This window comes from Ceratina calcarata, unplaced genomic scaffold (assembly GCF_001652005.2).
Source record: "Ceratina calcarata isolate Rehan_Ccalc_2016 unplaced genomic scaffold, ASM165200v1 scaffold12.2, whole genome shotgun sequence".
In the NCBI taxonomy this organism is placed as follows: domain Eukaryota; kingdom Metazoa; phylum Arthropoda; class Insecta; order Hymenoptera; family Apidae; genus Ceratina; species Ceratina calcarata.
In genome coordinates this window covers 676-1,420 of record NW_017132979.1, presented here as the reverse complement: position 1 = coordinate 1,420, position 745 = coordinate 676, and the positions used below count along the sequence as shown (strand labels likewise).

The 745-nt window shown below is 37.3% G+C and overlaps 1 protein-coding gene across 1 annotated transcript in view; it reads right to left on the bottom strand.

The window, feature by feature from the left end:
* Nucleotides 1-6: 6 nt before the first annotated feature.
* Nucleotides 7-745, bottom strand: part of LOC108626019 (uncharacterized) — a gene marked incomplete at its 5' end in the record, with an annotated part of 1,387 nt that continues 648 nt past the window's right edge. The window contains one exon of the mRNA XM_018026423.2: nt 7-535. Coding sequence (XP_017881912.2) covers nt 47-535 — 489 coding nt within the window. The remainder of the gene's footprint in view (nt 536-745) is intronic.

The window sequence follows — 745 nt, the reverse complement described above, 5'->3', positions numbered from 1 at the left end:
TAATAATAAAAAGATATAAAATTATTCAATAATAAATTAACCTCAACTACAATCTCTTAGCTACCAAAATCGAATTTTTGTGTTCCTCTCCTATATTCTCACTGAACGATTTCCCAGCAAACGAGAACTCCTTATAACTAACAATAGCCAACTTCTCAAACCCTAACTTCGCAGCGATTTTTTGCGAATAATTCGAGGTCATTATAGCCGATACTAAAGTAGGAACAGCTTCTTGATTCTGTATCGAGTTATCACCGTTGACGGTGACCGGTGTCTTCACTCCGTTTCCCTTCTTCAGCTCCTTGGCCACTTCTATCGACGATGATACCAGCAGTTCTCCGATCCTACATTTCTGTCTGCTAGGCGACGTGGCAAGGAACATAACTTCGAAGATGCAATTTGTGTTGTAGTGCTTGAACAGGTCGATCCTTGAGTCCACGTCGATCATGAAGTTCACCAGGGCTTTCGACGACTTGTACTTGCAGTTTTCACCGAACAGCTGGAAGGCACTTTTCTCCGAGCCACTCGTCGCTACCTGAAGCGTCGTTTAATTGTTTATCCTCAAACTCCACATATTCATCCATTCGTTTTATGCTTATTGCATTATAAATTATATTGTAGTATCATTTATATGATGAATTTTGGAAATTAATTTATGTATATATTTTATGATAATTTATGCATTAAGGGGCATATGAAATTCTTGACATTAACATTTTTATGTTTTTTGGCTATATTTTATCGA